General features: G+C 37.1%; 1 protein-coding gene across 1 annotated transcript; it reads left to right on the forward strand.

The window, feature by feature from the left end:
- On the forward strand, positions 1 to 23082 carry LOC141695586 (uncharacterized). Its single transcript, XM_074499822.1, has 3 exons — positions 1 to 277; positions 21905 to 22287; positions 22369 to 23082. The coding sequence occupies exons 1-3, from the start codon at positions 1 to 3 to the stop codon at positions 22915 to 22917; spliced, it is 1209 nt and encodes a 402-aa protein (XP_074355923.1). The 3' UTR covers positions 22918 to 23082.
- Positions 23083 to 26388: the final 3306 nt, after the last annotated feature.

The following is a 26388-nucleotide window of genomic DNA, read 5'->3' on the forward strand; positions in this document are numbered from 1 at the left end:
ATGGCGACAAGCTTTCTCTGTGTATCTTCTGTGGCGATAGCTCTGTGGCGACAGAGTTGTCTTGTTATTCTCTGTGGTGACAACCTCTTTGGCGATAAGTATCTATGGCAACAATTGCTCTCCTGTGGCGACAACCTCTATGGCGACAGTTGCCTTGAGCAATTGTTCCAACACCTCTGTGGCGATAAGAGCTTCTGTGGCGACAGAGTTGCCTTAGAGCAATATCTCTGTGGTTACATCTCCTGTGGTGACAGGGGTGCCTTGGTGCCATTTCTCTGTGATTACATCTCCTGTGGCGACACGTAGAGAGAGCTATCTTTTACTTAGAATATTTTTGGCTCTTTATCAAACCATTCTTGAATGTATCAATCATTTTTCTTCTGTTAATTGAATCAAAATAATTCCTTGAATGCTGATGTTTGGTGCACTGGTCTGGTTCACAAACAACTAGTACTGAGAGGATCCTGATTCAATTTTTCTTGTGATTCTGAGTTGATACATACTGATGTTTATCCGTTGCTTCTTTCACTGAACCCTTGATCTGTAACATTTGAAGTCATACATGCAACCGATACTTAAAGCCCCTTGATGTCTTATTCTTCATTGCCGCTTGAATATAGCAATGAACTTCTTCCCATGATCTGTAGGAGGACTTAATGAATTAATCACATCATTTGGTTCTTTGTGTTTATCCTGTCTTCATCTGAAGGGTTCCTGTGCTTCACAGTTTAATAATGTTTATCTGTTTTTGTTTTTATGTTGAGTTATAAATCCTCGATTACATGTTATATTATATTATATTATGCCTTACAAAGACACTCACAGAGGTGTGGAGTGGACCAAGAAGTGGAATGAAACTGATTTCATTCCAAGCTCCAAAGTACTGACGACCATATTGGAAAAGCTGATGAGTTGCTCACAAATTCTGATTTCAAGACACAACTGAAAGTCACAGCTCTGTCTACCAAAAATCTTCAAGGTCTACACTTTGCTACTCATGAAAAGGTTGACAAACTTCTTGAAAAAGCTGAAAAGCTGGATATGGAGACAAAACTTGATAAAAAGAGGTTTATCAGACCTATTTCCGAGAAAGTTGAAGCCATTGAGAAAATTCAAGAATAGCAACATGCCCAAATCACTGAGGTCCTGCAGAATCAAGCTTCTCAAAAAGCTCAATTGGACGAAATCCAATCTTCAGTTGAACTTCTCTCTCTCTCTCTCTCTCTCTCTCTCTCTCTCTCTCTCTCTCCTACTACCTGATGATGCCAAAATGGGGGAGAAGGTAGTTAAGTCCAAATACACTCCTACTCTAATACTGAAGAAAAAGGATGATAAAGGTGATGACCAGGGAAACTCTGATAAGAGTAGAGGTCAAGGTCAAGGGCAGAGCAGCAAGTTTTCTTCAAGAAAACTAATTACTGATGTAAGAAAATCTTCTACTCAAAAGAAGACAAGTTCTGAAGCTGCTTAAATTCAAAATCTGATAGCAAGTGTTGATAATCAAAATCTGATATCAAGTTCTAATAAGAAAAGTCTGATGACAAAGCCTGATGTTCTGATACAAGGTGGAAGTCAAGACTCTCATAAGTTTCTGCAAACTCTGAAGCTAAAGGGGAAGCAGACTACAGTCTACTATAAGGATCCCAAGGTTCAGACACTTGATGAAGAGATTGCTAGAAGATTATTTCTGAAGCATAATCCTGGAATGGATTTAGAAAATCTCAAGGTAGAAGAAGCTAGATTTAAAGATGAAAAGACAAATCTAAAGCCAAAAGCTTCTGTTGCAAAGAAACCTCCAAGGCCTAAGGAAAAAGGCATTGTGATCAAGGAGAAGTCAAATACTGAGGCATCAAAGCCCAAAACAAGATCACAGATTGAGATTGATCCCAAAGACAAAGGGAAGGGAAAAGTTGATTAACCAACCAAGCCATTGGAGATGAAAATTACTCAAATCTTGATGAAAATAGTGTGCAAAATGGTTCAAGTTACTGATGATACTCTTGCTGAAGATGAAACTGTTCAAACTCTGAAAAGAAGGAAGATTTATGAAGAATCAAAGACAACCTCTGACAGTGCTCAAGTTTTTCAGAGTGAAGAACTGCAAGCTACAAAAGAAATAACAAGTTCTGATAGAGTTATCAAGACATCAACCTCTGACATAGCTCAAGTTGATTTAGACAAGATGAAAGTAGCTGATAAAAAGAAACTTCTATGTAAAAATGTCAAATCATCAGATCCAAAGAAAAGCCAATTGATGTCTGATTTCATGACTATTGGGTTAAATGCTAGAGAACCAAGAGACAGGGCTGGACTAGGTTCTGATGAAGCTAAAATCAAGACAGGCGTTGAAGTTGCTACTAGAGATCCATTTCTATTGACTGACAGACCTCTTGAAGATGTTACACAGAAACACCTTGATAAGGTTATCTCTGTTTAAGTGGTACTGGATGCTCATGACAAACACAATGTCAAGGAAAATCTGATTCTATTTCTTGAATATGGAAGGACATATCAAATGTCAGAATCGGATTTGCTAAACAAATCACTAAAAGAACTTCAATTCTTTCATTACCTTTTAGAGGTAAAGTCTGATATTACCAGAAGATGGTCAAATTTCATATTGAAGACCATAAGAGATAAAGCTAGAATTTATGGTTCAAGGGTTACAGAATTTATTCCTAATATTGTTGAAGATGATGGAAGTGAAATTCCAATAAAAAAGGATTCTGCTAAACTTGAAGTGATACTGAAAGAGAAATGTCTATGCTACAATGAAGATTCTTCTCACCCAAGGGTAATAAGACTGGATGATGGTTTAGAAAGAAATCATATTTCTGCTTTAAGGACTGCAATCTACCAGATTGGAAGTCAAGATGAAGAGATGAAGCAAGTCAAGACTACAATAGCTCAAGTCCTTAGGAATAAAGAAGAAAAGCTGATATCAAACTTTGTCAAGAATCACTTTGGATTCAGATTGACTCAGTGAGATTGGTAAAAGCTACAAGGACTGTAAGTTGTAGTTAGTTATCTAGTTAAACTCTTATTTGCATTTGTACTTAAATGTTTTTGACATCATCAAATCTATTAACTTGTATATTTTGCATAATTTACAAGTTGGGGGAGATTGTTAGATATATTTGAGATGTCATGTCTAATATGATTTGTGTTTAGTTTTCAGAACTTAACAACATGACATATCAGGACTTACTGAAATCAGGATTTACTGAAGTCAGAGCTTAATATCAGAACCTAAGGTCATATCAAAACTTAAGTGCAGGAAGACTTTCAGTTAAGGAATGAAGCTGATTTACAGGAGAAGATCGAGATTAAAATAATAGAAGATATGCATGGAAAGAGTTAGAGGACTAGAAGACTTATAGAAGATATCTGATTGATATATTTTAGGAGACAGAATTATATTCCATATCAATTAGAATATATCTTGTAACTGTGTACTATATAAACACAGACTTAGGGTTTACACTATAAGTGTTATCATTTTCGAGAAGATTATACATTGTAACCTAGCAGCTCTTAGTGATATTTGTTCATCACTGAGAGAGAACAACAGTTCATATCATAACAGAATTTATTGAATATACTTGATCTTTGTTACATACTTGTGTTAAATCGATTTGATTGTATAAACACTATATTCAACCCCCTTCTACGGTATTGTGTGACTTAACACAACCACCATCATATCATCATCTCAACACTAACTCCTCTCAAGAACATCATGTTCTTGAGGCAACAACATCAACCTTAGTATAAACTAACTAAACATCAATATAATAATATAATAACCATCAAAACTAGGTTTACAACAAAGATCTTAAATTTTCTTGAAACTTAAACCTTAAATGAAGTTTGGTCAAAATATTTATAGCTTTTTTAAAAGCTTGAACTATGTTCTTCTTGATGGTTGAACCTTGGGGATGCTTGGATAAGCTTAAGAACCCTAAATCAATCCATGAAAATCAAGAAACCAAGACAAGTTATTATTCTACACTATTCATCATCACTTTCATGGAATTATTTCACCATTCATACCTTAATGAAATGCTCTCAAAAATTTATCTTACCTTATTTTAGTATGTAGGAAGCTTATGAATTAATTAGAGAATTTTTCCATGGCTTGAAGTGGAGTTTTGAAAATTGATTCTTTCTTGTTTCTTGATTTTGCCGAATGGAAGCTTTTGGAGAGAGGAAAGAGTTTTTTTGTGGTTTTTATTGGATGCTTATTGTATAATGATATGTATCCTTTATGTATATATCTTCTAGGACAAGCAAATCTCTTACAATCTTGCTAGGTTAACTAATAATCAAAGCTAGTTTCTAGCTAAGTACTCTCACCACTATTCATGTCACTATTTACTTAGCTAGGTTACTATGCACTAGCTTGGTTACTATTCTTGTTAGATTAGCTACTATTTGGTTGTTTAACCGTGGTTACTTTCTTACCCTAGTTATCTTGCATGGTTAGCATGGCTTGATACGTTTTATTTATTCGCTTACGCGTTCGCTTATTCATTTTCGTAATAAATCTCCGTAAGCGGTTCACGGGGTAAATCCTTTCTTATATGTCCTTTATGCTTTGAAGCCATGTATTTGGGTTTGAATTTGTAGGATTTTAGATTTTTAATTACATTCTGATTCTCATATTCCTTGATAGTTCGTAGATACGGTCATTTTTTAAAGTTTGTTTTCTTCGAAAACTAATAGCATTTACATACACTTATTTGGTATGTATAATCTTGTTATCGACTCGGAAAATAAATTTCTCATGCATAATATAGTGTGGGCTAAAAAGTTTTCCTCGATTGTCCGGGTTACTATTCATAAAATATTTCACAAAGTCTCAAAAATTCGTGTTATTATAGCCTTGAACCTAATTCCTCAACTTTCCAATTCAAGGCATATTCCTTCCTGAGATTTTGATGGATGGTTAGCATGAAGGAATCAGGAAGTTTGACATACAGTATCTTGGTGAGATACTCCTTGACTTGCTCAATGTCATGCTTGAGTTCATCTACAGTTTGATTATGTTGGAGAGCCTGAATTTTATGCAACTGAAGAGACTCAAGATGGGCCTGTAGAAGACTTTTGGTGCTGTCATTTTTGGTGGCTTGTATGGCAGCTTGGGCACTACGCCATAGATTGGATTCTGCAACCCCAAGAAACCGTTACTAAAGGTCAAAAAACCGTTGTTACATGAGCAAAAAATGCTATTACAATGCTTATTTGGGGTTGCAAGTTTAGCCGTTGGGAAAGAACTATATTGCAACCCCAACATACCATATTGCAACCCCTGCTTATCTGTTATAGAAACATGCTACTGTAACATCACTGGGGTTGTAATAGTTGTTAGACTAGTGTTACAATAAGTGTTTGACAATTAGTAGAATATTGTAGGAATATTGTGGGCCCCACTGGGGGTCCCACATGCAACGACCCACTGGTGGGTCCCCCGACAACGCTTTTATAATCAAAAATTGATAGGAACCTATTTGATTTATTTCTATATTTCCCAAAAATAAGATGCATGTTTTTTCAATTTCATCAATAACAAACAAGCGTTACATCAATATAACATATTATGAACATTCATCTAACCTAAAATACTCGTTAAACACCTTATTACTAGTACAAATGTGAGAACTACAACATTTAAAAGTCATAAATATCCGACTATGAAGTGATGCATCAGTCTTGTACTAGCATTCTGCTATTTATACAAAGTGTTGCTATTTTTACAAAGTCATAAAACGAGGAACACACGATATTCGGGGAAATATATATTCATATATAAATCCGCAAGGGTGTTGCTACACTCCGGTAAATAAATTAACCGGCTACAATCTAAGAACAACAAAGTTCCTAAATTCTACAAAGATTTACAAATCAAATCCTATACAATGATCTAGCTTTGTTTGTCTAAGGATTTAATTACCGGGTAACATTTATAATGACCCTATGAATATACAAGAGTTAAACCAGGCATTATAACGTTACTCCGGTGAGAAGTTAAACGGATATACAATTTGCTTGAGCTTCTCTGAAAATATTTGCTTCTGTTTTATCAGCTCTCTTGTTGGAGAAGAAGATAAACAGAACTACTGAATTGCTTGATATGATCTGCTGCTGTAGTGTAGTCTTTATATTCAATTCAAATATGTGGCTAAAAATGAACCACACAAATAATTGATTGTACAATAAAGTAGTGGATGGGGAGTTAGTTGAGTCCAGGGCTTCTATCACTTACTTGCGCACACATGGGGCTTTGTACTTAAAATTATTTTCACAAGCTTTACATGCGACCAGGAGGAGTGAGGAGTTGTTTGCCTTAGTTTATTTTAGTTTCCAACAACCTACTTGCGACCTCCAATTCACTAGTACATTACTTGTACTTAAATAAAAAGAAACTAAACACAAGTTACTTGCGACTGGTTGTACTAGTATATATACTTAACAAAATTGGCACCTCCTTTAACCTTTTGAATTTGATTGCGCCAGGAATACTAGTACTTAACCTGTGTTTCTTTCCTTTTTCGTTTACTCCTTTTTTTGTTTTCTTTTTTGTTTTTGTTTTTGCTTTTTTTGTTTCCTTTTTCTTTCTATTATTTTGTTTTATTTTTAATTTCTTTTCGTTTTGTTTTCCTTTTTCTTTTGTTTTTTTTCTTTTAGTTTAAATTGTAACTAAATTAATTTATAAAATAAACTTAAATATAACTTATATAAATAAACTAATTTAGATTTATAAAATAAACTTATTTAAAGTTCATAAAATAAATCATTTTAAGTTTATTAAATAAATTATATTAAAGTCCATTAAATAAATTTAGTAAGTTAACAATTAAAATTTGAACTTGGCCAATCCCTTGAGCTGTTTAGCTGTATACTCCGCGCACCCATTCTCGTACTTTACAGATAAACGTTCAATCCAAGTACGTTCCTCAACTTAACAATTCTTCTAAAAATAACACCCAGATTCCTTTCACGAGCTGTTGATGCCTAGTGCAACTAGTCTGGTTCACAGACGACTAACTCCAATTCAGGTCTTCGTATTATAGCCTCGATTATATTGTTAAGCTTGAAACAACTTTATCACTTCAGACACTGATTGTCAATAAATAAATGTACTTTCACTGGAACCCTTTCTTGTACCTTAGAAAACATCTTCATTGCTACTACAATCTTGAATACTTAATTCACTGTTCTTCACCAACGCTTGAACATATAAATGAACTCCTGTCAGTGAGTATAACTTCAAGACTGCAGCTGTCTTCTTTAACCTCTGTCTATACCATGTCTTCAATTCTTCAGATTCCTATGCTTCGAACACTGTCTATCTTTAATCAATGCCAATATACTTAAATCTTCCGGTGACACTTATACACTGAATCTTCAACATTTCCGAAATCCTGAAAGTCTTTAACCTTTATTCTTCACTGAGGTATGAACATATTAATGAACTTCTTTCAGTAACCTGTAAATAGACTTCAAGCTTTCTTCTAATCTTTGGATTCTTTGTATTTGCCTTGTCTTCATTTCTTCTGATTTCTTGTGTAGACATAGTATTATTTACCTGTCATGTTCTAGTGTTGTTCTCATGTTGTGTTATCACGTAACTGTTCATACAACTATGCAGTCTCACCAACAATCTCCCCCTATTTGATTGTTAAACCTAACAAACAAATTAATTAGAGAGGATAACTCAACTAACAACTTGAAAAAATAAAGTACCAGGACTTGTAAATAATGCTACTGGTTTTCTGGATCAAATACTGCATTTCCAGATTTCTTGTGTAACTGAAATGAAAGATGCTTGTTTTTCTAGCACTGAACTGATCTTCAAGTAGTTTCATCTTTATTTCCTTGGTTCTTCAAATCTCTGCCAGATAATACTTCTCAGTCTTGAAGTAATCATCAGCAGCTTCTTTTGTACAACCACATTTCCTGTTGAGAAGCACATATCTCTTGATTCTCCCCTATGAGAATCGATATCACTTTCATTTACCACCTCTCCCGTACAATAGGATCCGCAGATAAAAACCAACGGTACTCCCCGTTTGGAAAACAGCTTCTCCCCTTATGAAGAATAGTGATGAACCTATCCACTTCTTCTGATGTTGTGTGATGTACATGTGCTTTACCTTTTTCCTCCTGGCCTGCTATTTCTCCCCCGTAGTTGAGGAATCCTCCAAACTATTATTTAAGCTTTTATCTCCCCCTTAGAGAAGGAATGTATGCTGTAGTTTGAAAGAGTTCTCATATTTTACTTGGTCGGAAAAGAAATAACAAGTCATAGTCTGATCAACCATGCCCATTTAAATGCTACAAGAATGACTTCACCGTTGATCATCCTGTTAACCAATCTTCCCAACTCCTTATACCTCCCAACTGTGAGATCACCAATTATTACCAATTGTTATGTCCCCAACTTCTTAGGTCCCGAATTATTCTAATCCAATCTGTAAACGTTAGGTCCCTAGAGTTAGGTTCTAATCATAAACATATTCGAGACCCGAAGTATCAAGAACCAGTGTTTAGGGATAGGAATGGGATATGGTGTTTCTCTTTCTTCCTCACTGTGAGTGTGTGATTCTGTTTCGTGTACCTCACAAGTTTTTCACTCTTCTCTCCACTCGTGTTTACACTCATTCACACAAGTGTATCACTCCTATCATAGCTCCAAAGTCCAGCTGTACCTGCAAGGAAAATCACCTTATCCATCCTTAAGGAGGTCACAAGCGGTGCAATGGTAGTTCGCAAATCCCCATCCTCGTTAGACTCGTCAGATGAATCTGAGTCATAATCTACAAGTTGCTAGTTTCCCTTTGAAGGTTCCAGATTTGAACTCTGGGAAGGTAAACAATGATCCAAAGAATTTAGCATGAAAATCAAAATTTCATTCTAATGTCTGTGAAGACATTTCCTTGCGACTCATCAGGTAAATCTGAATCATTGTCAACAAGTTGCCGATCGGCACCTATGTCAGATCCACTATCCGCAGATGCATCCAGGGGATTTAATCCTGGGGAGGTAGACACTGACCACTAACATATGGCTATTGGATCAGTATCCTCTCCTAACACCTGTAATGGCATTTGGTCCAGTAAAGGACCTTGAAAAATTGAATCTGACCGTAATAATGGTCTAAACTCTTATTTCCGTCAACTCTTCCTTTGTGTGTGTAACCTATCCTTGTACATCAAGCATTAATTATGTTTGAGGTGGTGACACTACATCAGATACCCTGGCCAACAGGCGAATTTTAATAGACGCACCCTGTTGAGAGGATGAATCTAGTAACTGTTTTTGTGCCTTTTTAGCCATTACATCTTTTTGAGAAGATGTATGGAAGCTAACAGTTGTCTCAATTTTAATATATCTCAACTTTTTAGGAGACAATGCTGATGGGTTGACTTTAAAACCTTCCTTATGTGGTGCACCAAGGCACTTTCTCCCTCACGCTCATTCATACTTCATTTTGGTGGTAAGAGGGTGTTGGTTAGTTCTGTTTCTGTGTTTGTCTTTACAGTATGGGATAGAAGTTGTGGGTTTTCAACCTCATGACTATCAAATGAAAGAAGGCTATTGGAGGCTGAACCTGCATCACAGAACTTATGGAAATATAGAGATAAAAATTCACTTAAGATCTATAATGAATGAAAGTTATGCATTTAATCTTTTGAGAGAAATGATGTACAATAGTGATTTCAAAAGATTTTAATGAAATAAAAAATCACCACTGTAGAAAGAAGTTTGATTTTTCTCTTAAAACTGTTCGAGTGCACGAGTCTGTTTTTATACATAAAAAGATAAATAATCATGTCTTTTAATATGAAAAGGACACAGACTCATGACCTAGCAGTATTAAAAAGAGAAAGAAAGATTTTTTCTTTCAAGATGAATGAGTTTTTGTAAAAGCATTGATCACTTAGGGTAAAGTCTAAGCAATTCTCATTCATGTCAAAATCTGCATAATCTAACTTTATAAGATTATAATCAACAAAATTGTTTATTGATAAATAACCTTAATAAGACTGATTATGCTGCTGATTTCAAATTCTAGTGAATCTGTCAGATATAACAACTCATATAAATTCACTAGAACTTAAAATCTCAAAATTATCTGCAACAAAATATTAACAATATATCATTTACTGATAATTGTCAAGTATTTTAGATACTAATAATTATATTGCATCCTACTTTAATATAATTTAAATCATGGAACTGATTTGACATGGAATTGTCTAACATTATAATTCAAATATATTATAATAAGATATCAATGATTTAAATACCAACTATCTATTAAATAGACATTAGCATTCAATTTCATATATTATACAATTGTTAGCTCTTTACAACTGTAATATCTCAAACAATGTTGGTTCGATAAATAAAGCAACATTAACCAACATTGTCTTGTTTGCATTCTTAGAAAAATATTCTAAGTTCCATATACTTTGATCAATTGAGTATGGCATTTATTATCAAAGTGTTAAGGAATTTGCAAATAAGTATAAAAATTATTCTAAGTTGACAACATATGGTTATTTCTAATAAAGCATCAAACACTGTTGTTGAGTGGCATTTATGACACTTTATTACACTCTATAGAGCTTTGAATTGGTGTGTTTATACTCAAGTTATTGGTATTTTAATGTGTTTTCTAGTGTTTTTGCATTTTCAGGCATTCTCCAGGTAATCAGGTAAATTAGCATTATTTTGGTGCTAATTTGGTGTCAGGAAGGCGTTGGAATAAAAGCTCTTGGAAAACCAGCTCAATCGGCAAGGAAAAAGAAGAATCCAGTTTATGGGTCAGAGAGCCAGCGCTCCCGTGCTGTCAAAGCGCGTGGCCGCGCCCAAACATCAGAAACCCAGCGCACCCATGCTGATCAAGCATGCAGCCGCGCCGTGTCGGGATATTAGAATCCTGATTCTACTTGGATTTTGAGAGAAATACTTATACATTGCATGGGGCTGATATATAATCATAACTTTAGGTCATTTTTCATAACTTATCAGAAGGAGACATAACAGAGCTTAAGGAGAAGACATCAAGAGACCTATAACATAATTCAACAAAGGCGAAGACGATCTAGTTTATTTTTGTGAATCTTTGTTTTGAGTTGTAATCTTGGATGCTCGTTTCTTATTTTGTTGAATCTATACTCTTGTGTTAACTTTGTTTTATTTATTCAGTATAAAGACTACATTTATTATACCATGCTTTCATCGGAATGATGATGAGTCCGATTATGGGCTAATCATTATCGTGGGGTTCTAACGGATTTATTTATCAATTTCTTTAGTTGATTTATCTCGATGCCTTAGTGTGTGGTGATTGTATGATAGCCTAGTATTGGTTGTGCGTATTCGTCTTATGAGCGTCGCGAACTTATAAGATAGTGTGTTAATTCTTAATGAAGCGAAAGTAAATTTAAGGAATTAGAACTTGCCATGCTACCATAGGTTCATGTATTTGTTATGCATAATTCATAGGAAATTTTAACCATCTTACTTGCCCTATGTAATCAAGATAGATAACTTATGCTTAAAACGTTATGTTGTCAAATTCTATAGACATATAAAGTCTCAATATAATTGCTGTCTATTCAGCTTCTATCTCTTTTGTGGATGTCTGATAGTATGGTATTCGTGCAACGAAAGTTGGCATTTATCAATTTCGTGTTATCTGATTAGTATCATAACCATTACAATCTAAGGTTAAGAACGAAAAGACTATTGAATGAAGTATTTAATGAAGTTAGAATCCCATGTTTGTTATATATATATTAATTCAATCATTCTTATTTTCTTAGTTATAATTGGTAGTTTAATTCTTAGTTATCAACAACCTCATATTGTTATTCGTCTTAGCATTGAATAATAACCATACATTGTTGCTTCAGTGCATATATTATAAAGTTAACCTAAACCAGTTCCTGTGGGAATGAATCTGATTTATATCTTATAATACTTGCGAACGCGTATACTTGCGTGTAATTTAGCGCGTGTTTACCGACTAACAAGTTTTTGGCGCCGCTACCGGGGACTCGGTTTTAATTTTTAGTTTATGTGTTTTTCATCAGTGGTCGTTAAAGTTCATTGACTCGGACATTGTTACTTATCTGTTTTCTTGACTTTTTTCAGTTACTCTAGCAAGCGTGTATGCATACGCGTTCGCGGTCTCGTAAGAGAACTCTGGATAAATCCGAGGAAAAAGTTGTGGTGGTTCGAAGGGAAGTTTTTAAAGAAGAAAAGAAGGTAGAAGAAGAAGAGAAAGTCGAGGAACCAGTTTTAGTAGTGATGGGAGATCAAGCAAAAAATTCTAAGGCTTTGATGGACTATTCTCAGCCTAAAATCAATGACATTCGGTCAAGCATCATCAGGCCAACCATCAGGGCTAACACTTTTGAGATCAAGTCAAGCACGATTGAGATGATACAGAACTCAGTTCAGTTTGGGGGTTCTCCTACTGAAGACCCCAACATGCACATCAGGGATTTCATCGAGATCCGCGACACTTTCAAGTTCAATGATGTAACTGAAGATGCTATTAAGCTGCGACTCTTCCCATTCTCTTTGAGGAATAAAGCTAAGTGCTGGTTACACTCTCTACTAGCAGGGTCTATCACCACTTGGGAAGATCTTGCTCAAAAGTTTCTCACTAAATTCTTCCCTATGGCGAAGACTGCTGCAATCAGGAATGCTCTTACTCAGTTTGCTCAGCAAATTGGAGAATCTCTGTGTGAGGCTTGGTGTGGCGCCCTCCAAACCCGGGTCAGAAGTTTGGGGTCCACACACACATCTTATTTATAACCTGCTTATAACAATAATAAAGATAACAATAATATGCAGTGATCCTATTTACCAACTACCACGGATCGCAACAGGTTAAAGTATGCACACAAGCCACACATCTTCTTATATTACATATCGTTCAAATCCCAACCATTCAAACTCAAACTGAGTATTAAACTTTATTACAAACTTTTACAGACTTAGATTATTCCAAAAGAAGCCTACTAGCTCAGCTTTCTCAACCTGAACCCCTAGCTCTCGCGCTGGACTGGGGATCCTCGTTACCAACTGGTTCCTTTTTAGCTGGAAAGAATATAAACAACATCGCACAAATGAGCTAACTAGCTCAGCAAGTCACAATGACAAAACTTAGAATAATGATCATCAGGTGAACATGATTACGATATCAAGTGAACAATGGATTATGATTTAGAATTGGATATTATACTTTTAATTTAAAAACCAAGGTTAGGCTACTGATCAGTCACACACTAACCCCGAGCAAGGCACACAACATTGCTCTAACTACTGGATCCAAGGCACACATTGGCCTAACTTGACCATTATATGGTCTGACCACGAATCTGGTCCACAATTTTATAAAAACAATCCAATTCTAACATAATAACAAAATAAGCAATAATAAACAATAATCAGAATCATTAACAATAATGAGTGTTTAACAATGTAAGGGTTTCAATACTTGTAAGGATCAATAAGATAATTTAAAAGCTTAGATGCTGGTATTGAAAGAATTGGATAACAAAGGAATCAACATTTCAGGGTTTCAAAGATTTGGGCTTTCAAAGCATAGGATACAATGTTTGAGTATATAATTAATTCAGTTTAGTGTTTGGAATTTTGTTTGCATGTATTTGTGGAGTAGTATCGTATACTTGAGGTTCGTGTTTGGGTATACAACAATCAATGGTCTAGAAAAAATAAGGTTCATAGCTCAAGATCAATAACTGGAATCAGGGTTTAGGTTTCTGTGCTTCAAAGCACTTGCAATATCAGAGGATTATCAAGTACTACAATATCTCGAGAAAGTTCTGAACACTTGCCTGGTACTAGCTTACTATTCTGCACTCACTTCCAATCACAATCGTCTTACTCCTCAACTACCTGTTTCCCTTTCCTACGCCTTGCCTCTTCTGCTCACATATTATAAACATCTATCAATAATCGACTCATAGAGTTCTATTCAACACATACTTCTGTCTACCCTTCGTTTTACCCAAATCCGATTAACAGATTGAAAGTTATGCAATAATCAAGTAAACACCGAATATATAGACTGATAGTCAATCAATAAGTCACATATAGCACATAATACATCACGTAATCAATGATATATTATTTATAAAGAAGTCTCGGGTCATAAATAGGCTTTCTGATATTTAAAATAATTTTTAAAACATTTTTCGGAATTAAAATGGGTCGTTGGATCAATTTCAGAATAATAAACAGGATTCGGTTGGCCAATTATGGCTCCGTAACAATTTTATACTAATTATCGAGCCTTGGAAATAATTTAGTATAATATTTTAAAGCTCGAAACTATTTTTCGGAATTTTTAAATCATTTTTAAGTAATTATATCTAATTAAATAATTAATTAAAATCAATTAATAATTAATTAAATCAATTAATCAATTAATTTACAAATTAATTGACCAATTAATCGATTAAAAATTAACTGAAATTAATTAACTAATTAATTCAAATTTATTTTTGAATTAAAAATAATTTTCGGAATTAAAATAATAATTTTCAGAATTTTCAGAAATTAAAAATGAATTTTTATAATAAAAATAAATAGGAAATATGATTTTTAAACATTTTATAAATAGGAATCCTATTTTTGAAAACTTTGCAAACTACAGGGACTAAACTTCACCATCTTCAAAAATACAGGGACTAAACTGCAATTTTGCAGTTTTAGTCTCCGGAAAATCGTGGGTGGCCGAAGAAGACGATCCCGGCGTTCTCACCCCACCAACACCTCCAGATCAACACTACACAACACCAGGAACTTGTTCATGCATTCAAAACATTCTAATCATCCCTGTTCTGACCGGAAATTGGCCAAGAACATCGCCGGTTTCCGGCGAACATCGTAAATCTTTAAAACACAACTCCCTTCGATTCAAGCATCCTCTGTTAACGAGCTATATATCAATCGATTGCAAATTTTATAAGGAACACAACCCACTATAAATCAACAGCTAATAACCCCTAAATCAAAAACCCCCAAATTTCAATTGAAAACATTCATACGGGTTATAAACCCTAATTTTGAAATTCCAAAATTAAACCCACTTTTGAGCATGTTATTGAACTCCAAATCCGACGTATGACATATGAAAATCATCAGGAAAACGAGCTCTACAACATGCAATCATCAAATCATACAAACAATCATCCGAACAAAAATTCATATTTTTAATAAAATAAATTCGAAAATAAATAAATTTTCAGAAAATAAACCTTTGATTCTGCAGTGAAACAAAGCTCAGAATCTGATAGAACACTTCAAATCCTTCGTTTTGGTTACTCAAGCTTTGAAAACAGAGATTGGTAACGCCTTCGTTTTGCTGTTTGATTCTTAGAACAGTTTATGCAATTAGGGATTTTCTCTGAAAATTATAAAATTAACTATCTACAAATGATTTTGATACGAAATAAAATACGGAAAAAGGCTATTTATAATTACGGAAAATTAGTATCCCGTTGGATCATTCCGGATATAAAATGGTACGTTTATTTATAAAAACTGATCCAAACGGTATCGGTTTTCGGGATAATTATCCAAATCAGTACAATTTGTACTGCGGTCTTGGTCTCAGAGCCTGGTTACACGTACTACGAAGTGATAATTGGGATAGTTTAATAAAAAGCTCCCGTTTATCGAAAATACGGGTTTTATTGATTTACCGAAACGAATATTGTATCAAAAATATTGCGCCGGGACCCGCGCAGAATAAACCGTACGCCGGATCGAAAAAGTCGAAACATGAAATATGCTCGGAATATTACAATTAGGTTAGGAAGGAGTTCTCGGAAGAGTTTCGGGTTCCAAAAACGTAACAACGGTTGACGTCAGTGGGTTCCCGTTTTTATAAAATAGATTTTAAATACTCATAAAAAGATTTTATAAATTTCATATGATCCTTATAAATCCATAAATCAACATAAAAATAATTAGGAAAATATGACAATTATCTATGTTTTATTTTGGACATATAAAAATTAAAATACTCAATTAATATTATTTTTGAATATCCAAGTACATATAACATTTAACAATTAACTCACAGAATAGATACTGAACACACATAATAATTATTTAATAGCAAAATAATTACACGATATATCCCGGATATTACATCCTTCCCCCTTAAAAGGATTCTGTCCTCCGAATCTCCTAAGAAAACAAATGAGGGTACTTTTCTCTCATATCACTTTCTAATTCCCAGGTTGACTCTTCAACCTTTGGGTTTCTCCATAATACTCTTATTAACTTTACCACGTTATTTCTCAATACTTTCTCTCTCTCCTCTAAAATCTCTATCGGACTCTCTACATAAGACAAATCTGCCTGAAGCTCTATTGGCTCATATTTTATTACATGCCTAGAGTCTGGATTATATTTCTTGAGCATCGATACGTGAAAAATATTGTGAATGTGCTCCATGTGCGGTGGTAATGCCAACTCGTAAGCTACTTTGCCAACACGCTTTAGGATCTCAAAAGGTCCGACATATCTTGGACTCAGCTTTCCTTTCTTTCCAAACCTCGTTAGTCCTTTCCACGGTGATACTTTCAGTAATACCAAGCTTTCTTCTTCAAATTCCATGTCTTTCCTTGACTGATCTGCATATTTCCTCTGATGATCTTGTGCGGCTATCAATCTCTTTTGGATAATTTCAACAATTTCCTTTGTCTGCTGCACCAATTCAGGTCCGAGTATTTTGTGTTCTCCTACTTCATCCCAATATACTGGAGATCTACATTTGCGTCCATAAAGGGCTTCATAGGGTGGCATCCCAATGCTGGCGTGATAGCTGTTGTTATAAGCAAACTCTACCAGGGGTAAATGCTCGTCCCAACTTCCCTTGAAATCAATAGCACAAACACGTAACATGTCCTCGATTGTCTAAATCGTTCTTTCACTTTGGCCGTCCGTCTGCGGGTGATAGGCCGTACTCATATTCAATTTTGTTCCTAAACATTCTTGAAAACTCTTCCAAAATCTTGAATTAAATCTCGGATCTCGATCAGATACAATAGACACTGGAACTCCATGACGAACTACAATTTCCTTTAGGTACATATGGACTAACTTGTCGAGCGAAAATCTTTCATTTATAGGCAGAAAATGAGCTGACTTGGTAAGTCTATCCACTATAACCCAAATGGCATCATGATTAGCCCTTGTCCTTGGTAATCCAACTATAAAATCCATGGCAATGTGTTCCCATTTCCATTCTGGAATCTCCAATGGCTGTAGCAATCCACTTGGTCTCTGATGCTCTGCTTTAACTCTCTGACAGGTATAACATTTGCTAATCCATTCCGCAATTTCCCTTTTCATGTCTGGCCACCAATAATTCTTCTTTAAATCTCTATACATCTTGGTACTTCCTGGATGGATGGAATACCTTGAATTATGTGCCTCCTGTAGAATTTCATTCTTTAACTTTGTCACCGGTGGAATCCAAATTCTAGATGAAAACCTCAGAATACCTTGGTTATCTTTCTGCATGCATAAGTCTTCCCCTACCAAATGATTTATATCTTGATCCATTACATCTTCCTGACATTTGTTTAATTTTCTCTAATAATTCCGGTTGGAAAATCATACTGTACACTTTTACTTCCTCAGGCTTGCAAACTCTAATCTCTAATTCCAATTTCTGAAATTCCTTATATATGTCTTCAGGTACTGATAACACATTCAACCTTTCCTTCCGACCCAATGCGTCTGCTACCACGTTCGCTTTACCGGGATGATAATTAATCGAGCAATCATAATCCTTGATCAACTCTAACCATCTCCTTTGCCTCATATTAAGTTCCTTCTGGGTAAATATATATTTTAAGCTTTTGTGATCCGTGAAAATCTCGCACTTTTCTCCATACAAATAATGTCTCAAAATCTTCAAAGCGAAAACTATGGCTGCTAGCTCCAAATCATGAGTAGGATACTTCTGTTCATGTGGTTTCAATTGCCTTGACGCATACGCAATCACCTTTTCGTGCTGCATTAGAACACATCCTAATCCTTTGTGAGAAGCATCACTATAAATTACGAAATTCCCTTGATCGTCTGGAAGTGACAAAACAGGTGCCGTGATCAATCGTTGCTTCAACTCCTGAAAACTTTCCTCGCATTTGTCGTTCCATATAAACTTTTCATTCTTTCGTGTAAGCTTTGTTAATGGTGTGGCAATCCTCGAGAAATTTTGAATAAATCGACGATAATATCCCGCCAATCCTAAGAAACTTCTTACCTCGATGGGTGTTTTCGGTCTCTCCCAATTCGTAATTGCCTCGATCTTTGTCGGGTCCACTTTGATCCCTTTATTACTAACTATGTGTGTAACACCCCCAAATCCGGGGTCGGGGATCCGGGTTGTCACGAGTTCCATTTCCCTTAATAACACCCAATCTTAATAATTACTCAACTACTTTGTACTGTGACCCCACAATAAACACACACACCACACGTTATAGTCTCAGAGATGAACATCAAAAAAAATAACCACAAGTCATTATATTCCACAATTATCTGCCAATACACCTTAAAAGGTTTTCTGAATAAATTTACATTTCTTTGCCATTATTACAATTCATAAATATACATAAATCTGGTACATCAGAAGTTGAAAGCCTAGCCTATTGGTAGTTCCTACCTCAGCTATGGCGGCATCAGTGCTTCTAGAAAACTGCGGAACGTCTCCTAACCTCTTGCGAATCGGGAGCTTGGTCCGGTTCATCTTGTCTATCTGATGTTGTGTGATGAAAGAAGAAAGCAAGGGTGAGCAGCAAGCCCACTGTTATGGATTAAAACTACTATATATAATTGCTGTATTTAATACTAAGGAACGTGAGCTTCGAGGCTCGATTTGACTGCTCTTGTGTTTCGTGACTCAATCTGCCTTAACAAGATGCCTACGTACCTTGCTGATTGCCAAGGATCAAGTCAAAAAACGTAGTTCTGATGGGTGGGGGTGAGACCCCTTATATAGATGTGGGAGTCCTTGAATTGGACTTGGTATAGGAGACTTGGTGGATAAGCCTCTGAATTAGGATAGACTTAGGAGTCCTAGGAAGTAGGAAGCTGATTCCTTATCCTTTTAGGTTCCCTTGAGGCTAATCTCTAAGGACTTATATCCTCATCGGGACTCTTTTCAACATCTGATTTCTCCCTTATTAATTAATTACGAAATTAATTAATAATCAGGGCTTTTTGGCCTTTTTTTATTCCACCAGGCCTGATCTGGTCCGTCAGGCTTAACCTTTCTGGTCTGAATATCATACATCTTCTTATTGGGCCTAGCAGCCCATTAATTATAAAACCAGGACTTATTTATCCCTATCATTTGCCCCCCAACTTTTGGGAAACATTGATTAGGTTTCGCAGAAGTTAAATCTATTCGTTCCCTTACAGGGTTTCGTTTTTGCGTAAAGTGTGGAGCGACCTACACATTTACAACGAATCTTCCTTTTATTCAGAAATTATCTTAATTTCCAGGAATTTTTCCCTAATTTTCTGGGATTTATCCTTAATTTTCTGGATTTTTCCCTTAATTTCTGGGATTTATCCTAATTTTTCTGGATTTATTCCTTATTTCTGAGAATATTAACATTTTTCAGAAAATATTTAAGGAATTTCCTTATTTTTCTGGATTTTTCCCTTAATTTCTGGGATTTATCCTTAATTTTCTGGATTTTTCCCTTAATTTCTGGGTTTTATCCTAATTTTCTGGATTTTTCCCTTAATTTCTGGGATTTATCCAATTTTTCTGGATTTTTCCCTTAATTTCTGGGATTTATCCTTAATTTTCTGGATTTTTCCCTTAATTTCTGGGTTTTATCCTAATTTTCTGGATTTTTCCCTTAATTTCTGGGATTTATCCAATTTTTCTGGATTTTTCCCTTAATTTCTGGGATTTATCCTAATTTTTCTGGATTTATTCCTTATTTCTGAGAATTTTTCAGAAAATATTTAAGGAATTTCCTTATTTTTCTGTAATTTTTCAGAGATTTTTCTTTTCTTTTTTTTTTTTTTTTTTTTTTTTTTAATATAAAATTCGACCAGGAATCCATTCGGCCAGGATCCTGGTCGAATTACCCTTCAGTGTGCCTTGGTCGACTGAATTTCGAGCAGGGTCTATTCGATCAGGAATCCTGGTCGATTTTCGGCCAGGATTTTCACCCCTTCCCCCTTTTTTTTTTTTTTTTTTTTTTTTTTTTTTTTTTTTTACAATTTTCGACCAGAAAATTTTCGACCAGAAATTTTGTTCCTTTCGGTCAGGAGTCCTGCTTTTTGACCGAATTAACCTTCATTTGTTGCCCAGGTCGAAGCAATTTCGACCTCCTGTATTTCGACCAGGATTTCCACATGATTCCTGGTCGAATTGGGTCATATTCCTGATCTTTTTATCCATTTCTCCCTGGACTTTATTTTTGGGCCACCTTCACTTAGCTGGGCCTTCATTCTTTTGGCCCATTATGACTGGATTTTGGGTTATGGGCTGTTAACCTTAAATATCTGGGCCCTTTTCTGGGCTTTTTAAACACTTGGGCCCTTAGCTGGGCTTTATTTTTTCAAGGTTTTTTTTTTTTTTTTTTTTTTTTTAGAATTGGGCCTCATTTCTAAGCCCAAATTCCAAACTCTTCTAATATCTTTCTGGATTCTTCCAAAATCTTGAAAAAACTCAAGCTTTTCTTTTGATTTTTTTACTAGAATTCTCTTGAATTTTCCAGGAACTTCCAGAACCTTCCAACTTTTGGGCCCAAATGGGCTTTTTAAGGTCCATTACCCATTTATTTCTCCTATATATAGGTGGGATGAGAGTGTGATTCTTCACACCTCTCATTTCATTTCTCTTCACCTACAACTTTCTAATCTTCTCCTCTCTCAAATCCACTCCTTCTTCCTCCCAAGTCTTTTCCAGTCTTTACTAGATGGCCGACAAGAGTTCCGAGAGGGCGGCCAAGATAGCCTCGGCTTCAAAACGAGGTAAGGATATCGAGATCCGCTCTTCATATATGTCTTTAATTGATATGATTAATACTAGGGGGGATGAATATCCTTCCACTGCACATCTCGACTCCTTTAATCACTGTAATACTTGGCATAACATAGATTTCAATAAACTAAATGCTCGTTATAACGTCCCTCCTCCCTTTAGACTAGTTCCAGTCTCTGGTGGTGACCGTACTTGCCACTGGAGGCCTGATACTCTCTTCATCTACACCGACGCCCTTAATGCTGGGCTCAGGTTCCCTTTTCATCCTTTTATCCCTCATCTTTTGGCTGACTTACAAATTAACCCGTGTCAGCTTCCTCCAAACGCCTGGAGGAATATTCTATGTTTTATGGTTTGTTGTCTTAGGGAGGGCTTTCCTCTTTCTGTAGCCGTTTTTAGGAAAGTCTTTCAATGTTACAATAGTTCTTCCAATATTTGTGGCTGGGTTTATGTCAAACAAAGGCCCAAAAGCAAACATATCTTTAACAGCGCCTCTATTCCGGATAATAATCCAAATTGGAGGAATAGTTTCGTCGGGTTACGTTGGGAGAATGGCGATTGGGGCACGCTCTTTCGATCTTCCTTCGGGAAGGTCAGTGATGGTAGCCTCAAATCCATTCACTTAACTCCTGAAGAAACTATCATTTATAATGGGCTCACTCAGGATGATGGCACCACCACCAGCTGGACTCTTTTAGAAGAGTTTTCCCTGATTCATGTGGGACTATCCTCTGTTTCTCAACAGGGTATTTCTCTTCCCTTCTCAATTTTTCTTTATTTCACGCATTATTAACATCACTTATTTTGTCTTTTGCTTTGTTTCAGCTGCTAAGGAGATTAACGAGGACAATGTCCCCTTGGTCGAGGAAACAGCTAGGATGAAGAAAGCTCGGTTAGCAGGCCTAGACACCAGAGGAAAGGCGACAGAGCCTATCTTCTTGAGAAAGCACAAGGAGCCTATGGGGGAGGCTTCAACTGAAGGAGCTGAGGGCCATAATGCTCCTATCACTGCTGCTGCCCCTGCTGCTGCTGCTACAGGCGCCTTTCAGCCTCTCTGGGGATTCCGCCGAGGGGATACCGTGGTTGGTTCCACGAAGCATGCTTGGGATTGGTCCTACCATAGCGTGACCCCAAAGGACTTTACTGATGTGGTGGCCACCCCTGACCTTGAGAGGATTAAGCTCATGGGAGCCCAGTCTCTGGCTTCGGTATGCCTTCTCTTTTTTAAACTTATTTCTCGTTCTTGTAGCACTTTCTTGCCTTATACTTTGTTAATTGTTTTGTTTCAGTCTAACGCCTACTTTCAAGGCGCTGTGAGGCAAGCCGAATCATGGAAGCGGGCTTCTGATAAGGCCGATAATGCCCTCAGGAGGCAGCAGAAGAAGTATGCTACCCTGGAGAAGAAGCTCAAGCGCAAGGAGGAAGAACTCGGAGAGTCTAACGCCGAGCTGGTGGTACTTCGGGCGGAGAAGGATAAAGCTATAGACAATTATCTGGACTCGGAGGAGTTTGCCCAATCCATGAGGATTAGGGATGATTCAGTCTTTCCCGAGTTTTTTAGGACTGGCTGGGACACGGCCCTTGGGACCGTGAACGAGGCTTGTCCTGATATTAACCCGGCGGACTACATCTGCCCTGACGATGAGGCTTTGCTACAGAGGTTTCGTACCCGAGTAGTTGTCTCGGATCATGTTCCTCAGGATCCACTTCTTCCTCCTCCCGAGTCTTTTTCCAGACCTGCTGAGGATGACAGCTCTTCCTCCTCCGAGACGACGGAGACATCTAGCGAGAGCGGAGAAGACGATGATATGGACGCCGAGGGCACCTCAGCTCCTTAGAGCTTTTTCAGCCCTGCGTGGCTTTTTTTATTTTCGAGACTTTATTTATCAAACTTTTGTAACATCTATCAGATCTATCTCATTTATCACCTTTTATGCTTTGCATCCATGCATTTGATTTTTATTTGTTAGGCCACAATCATACTTTGAAGAACTTATGAATTTCATAAAATTGTCTGGGATTCGTCCCTTACACAAGTCTTAATAAATTTCGTAATAAAACTAAAACATATAAATCCTAAGCAAGCAAAGCTTCAAGGTGCTTTTCAACCTACTCGCCATCCTGACGAGTGAGAATCGTACTTCGACCATCTTACACGTAGTAAACCTTCAGGTTTTGTGCGTGCCAGGTTCTCGGGACTTCAAAACCATCCATAGTCTCCAGCTTGTAGGTTCCTCTACCCTGAACGCTCTTGACTCTATACGGCCCTTCCCAATTTGGGGCAAGCTTTCCTTTCTGTCCGACACCAGAAGCCTCTATTTTTCTCAAGACTAGGTCACCTTGTTTGAAAAACCTCTCTTTAACCCTTAGGTTGTAGTAGAATGAAGCCTTTTTCTGATATTCTACTATCTTTGCGTGTGCTTTATCTCGTACTTCATCGATTAAATCCAGGGCTAACTTCTGCCCTTCCTCATTTTCTTTTTCATCAAAAGCCTGAATCCTTGGAGAAGAATGTGATATCTCCACGGGAACTACTGCTTCCGCCCCATATGCCAACATGAAAGGAGTTGCATCTGTCGTGACTCTACAGGTAGTCCTATAAGCCCATAATATGGGAAGTATCTCATCTACCCAATTATTTCTCGACTTTTCGATCCTCTTCTTTAGTCCATCCAGGATTATCCGATTTGCTACTTCCGCTTGCCCATTGGCTTGCGGGTGAGCCACAGAGGTGAATCGTAACTCAATTTCATTTTCTTCACAATACTTCTTGAATTCCTCATTGTTGAATTGCGTTCCATTGTCAGTGACGAGGATACGGGGAATTCCATATCGGCACATAATGTTTTCCCACAGGAATTGTGCAACCTGCTTAGTTGTGATTTTGGCCAAAGGTTTGGCTTCGATCCACTTGGTGAAATAATCAATGGCTACAATCAGAAACTTCCTTTGTGCTGTGGCCATAGGAAAAGGCCCTAGAATATCCATCCCCCACATAGCAAAGGGAATAGGTGAGTTGATAGAGGTCAGCATCTCGGGGGGTTGTCTGGCGACTGGTGCATGCTTCTGACAACGATCACACTTCTTTACATATTCTTTGGCATCAGCCATCATTTCTGGCCAATAGAAGCCTAAACGAGTTATCTTATGAGCCAAGGCCCTGCCCCCCAAGTGTTGCCCACAAATGCCTTCATGCACTTCCTCAAGAGCCAAGCGTGCCTCATCGGGCCTGAGACACCTCAAGTAAGGAACCACGAAAGATCTTTTATATAGAATCCCATCTATCAAAGAGTACCTTAGTGCTCGAACAGTTAACTTCCGTGCCTCAATTGTATCGCTTGGCAACCAACCGGTCTGAATGTGAGCCTTGATGGGATCAATCCATGACGTCCCCAAGCCTACGGGAGCCACAAGTTTAACATCTATGCTTCGTGTCTTCAAAACACGGAAGTACACACTTCCTGAACTTTCTTCAATCTCAGATGAAGCAAACTTTGATAGCGCATCTGCTTTAGCATTTTCTTCCCTTGGAATGTGTTCAACATGGCATTCATTAAATTGGGTCATCACAGCCCTTACTAGGCGAACATACTTTGCCATCGTATCATCCCTTGCTTCAAATTCTCCCTTTACCTGGGATATGATCAACTTCGAGTCTCCACGGACCTTTAAGTTTTTGACCCTAAGTGTCCCAGCTAGACCAAGGCCAGCAATCAGGGCTTCATACTCTGCCTCATTGTTTGTGGTTGGGAAGTCTAGCTTCATGGCATACTCAATTAAGAATCCATCAGGGCTTTGCAAAACCAACCCTGCTCCACTGGAATTTGTTTTTGATGCTCCATCAAAATAGAGAACCCAATATTCTTTCTCCTTGTCCCCATTGTCGACTCCCTTGTCTTGAGGTGTGGTATCTTCCTGCCCCCCGACTTCTTGGTTGGGTATGGTACATTCCACCACGAAGTCAGCTAGTGCCTGGGCTTTTATGGCCATACGTGGCTTATACTTGAGATCGAACTCTCCCAACTCTATTGCCCACTTAATTAGTCTCCCACTTGCCTTGGGACTGTGAATGATATTTCTCAGTGGCTGATTTGTTAGCACTTCAATTTGGTGAGCTTGAAAATAAGGACGCAGCTTTCTTGAAGCCATCACCAAGGCTAAAGCGAATTTCTCAATGGCTGAATAATTCAACTCAGCACCACGCAAAATTTTGCTGACATAGTATACGGGTTTCTGGACTTTCAGTTCCTCCTTAACCAATACCGCGCTCAAGGCGCTTTCCGAAACAGCCAAGTACAAGAATAAAACTTCACCCAGAACTGGCTTGGCCAACAACGGGGCCTGGCCCATATACTTCTTTAACTCTTCAAATGCCTTCTGATTTTCCTCACTCCATACAAAGTCTTTAATGTTCTTTAATGACTTGAAGAATGACAAGCACTTGTCTCCTGACTTGGAGATGAATCGTCCTAGCGCAGCAACCCTTCCTGTGAGTTTCTGAACATCCTTGACAGTTTTTGGGGGTTCCATGTCCAGGATTGCCTTTATTTTATCGGGGTTAGCCTCAATTCCCCTCTTTGAGACCATCAATCCCAAGAATTTTCCAGATCCTACTCCGAAAGCACACTTCGTGGGATTCAACATCATCTTGTGGTACCTCAGGACCTCAAAAGCTTCCCTCAAATGGGTTATATGATCAGTCTTTACTAGACTCTTGACTAGCATGTCATCAACATAGACTTCCATAGTCTTCCCAATAAGATCCTTAAAAATTTTATTCACCAACCTTTGATAGGTGGCTCCTGCATTCTTGAGACCAAACGCCATAACAAGATAACAATAAACACCAAAGTCAGTGATAAATGATACCTTTGGAATGTCATCCTTATGCATTTTGATTTGGTTGTATCCGCTAAATCCATCCATGAAACTCAGCATCTCATGTCCAGCGGTGGCATCAATCAAAGTATCAATTCTAGGCAGCGGAAAACAGTCTTTGGGGCATGCATCATTCAGATCGGTGAAGTCTATACACATCCTCCACTTTCCATTAGCCTTCTTCACCATTACAGGGTTTGCTAACCACTCCGGAAATTGAATTTCCTCAACGAAACCAGCCTCTAAGAGCTTTTCCACTTCCTGCTTTATAGCCTCTTGTCTTTCCGGGGCAAAATTTCTTTTCTTTTGTTTCACTGTCTTCCGGCTTGGATCCACGTTTAACTTGTGGGTAATTAACCCCGGGTCTATGCCTGGCATATCAGCTGCTGACCATGCAAACACATCACTATTTTCTTGCAAAAATTTCACTA

The sequence above is a fragment of the Apium graveolens genome, chromosome 11, assembly GCF_009905375.1.
Source record: "Apium graveolens cultivar Ventura chromosome 11, ASM990537v1, whole genome shotgun sequence".
Taxonomy (NCBI): domain Eukaryota; kingdom Viridiplantae; phylum Streptophyta; class Magnoliopsida; order Apiales; family Apiaceae; genus Apium; species Apium graveolens.

Coding starts and splice junctions, on each gene's coding strand:
- LOC141695586 (XM_074499822.1), top strand. CDS start 1: ATGGCGACAAGCTTTCTCTGTGTATCTTCTGTGGCGATAGCTCTGTGG. Junction 278..21,904: donor TGCCTTGGTGCCATTTCTCT/GTGATTACATCT, acceptor GCTTTGTTTCAG/CTGCTAAGGAGATTAACGAG. Junction 22,288..22,368: donor GAGCCCAGTCTCTGGCTTCG/GTATGCCTTCTC, acceptor GTTTTGTTTCAG/TCTAACGCCTACTTTCAAGG.